This window comes from Nanorana parkeri, unplaced genomic scaffold (assembly GCF_000935625.1).
Source record: "Nanorana parkeri isolate BGI_ZX_2015 unplaced genomic scaffold, ASM93562v1 scaffold1079, whole genome shotgun sequence".
In the NCBI taxonomy this organism is placed as follows: domain Eukaryota; kingdom Metazoa; phylum Chordata; class Amphibia; order Anura; family Dicroglossidae; genus Nanorana; species Nanorana parkeri.
Window position 1 is genome coordinate 533,755 of NW_017307347.1, and position 540 is coordinate 534,294.

The window sequence follows — 540 nt, forward strand, 5'->3', positions numbered from 1 at the left end:
GGAGAGGGGGGGGGGTGGATTGCAACTTCCCCACCGCCGCTGCCATTGTACTTGTGCAGTTGGATGTGTATTGGAGGAAAGAACTGCATTGTGGAGCGCAGAGAGATGTACAAGGTGCTGCAGCTGCCAGCTCTGTTTACTAAGGAGCTGGGCTTGCAGCCAGTCCTTTATGAGTCACCAGCCAGAAGGGGAGGAGCCACATGTCACATGTTCACCAGGGAATTAAAAAAATGGGGCTTTTTGCAAAAATCAGTCACAGGATGAAGTTCTGTGCAGTTGTGTCACCAGGGGGGGAAAATTGTTTTGTGTCATGCAGCAACAAGTGCTCAGTTTAATCTGCGTGATCGTTGTAATGTTTCACTAGCTCCATACTCCACCCAGCTATAAAGGGATGAGGACTCATTCTTGGCAGGTAACAGCTTGCTCCCATTGCCCTGAACATATAAACCTAAATCCAGCTAATTCCGAGACCCTCTGCTACAGACTCTATTGTCAGATTAGTGCGCCTACAAGCCTCGGCACATCCGACAAATTTAAAGC

The 540-nt window shown here is 48.9% G+C and overlaps 1 protein-coding gene across 1 annotated transcript in view; it reads right to left on the reverse strand.

Annotated features, from left to right (window-relative positions):
* RNF24 (ring finger protein 24) overlaps window positions 1-117 on the reverse strand; it is a 27,197-nt gene extending 27,080 nt beyond the window's left edge. Inside the window, exon 1 of the mRNA XM_018567652.1 lies at window positions 31-117. Within this exon, the coding sequence (XP_018423154.1) occupies window positions 31-89 (59 nt within the window). The 5' untranslated portion in view covers window positions 90-117. The remainder of the gene's footprint in view (window positions 1-30) is intronic.
* Between the last annotated feature and the right edge of the window lie 423 nt (window positions 118-540).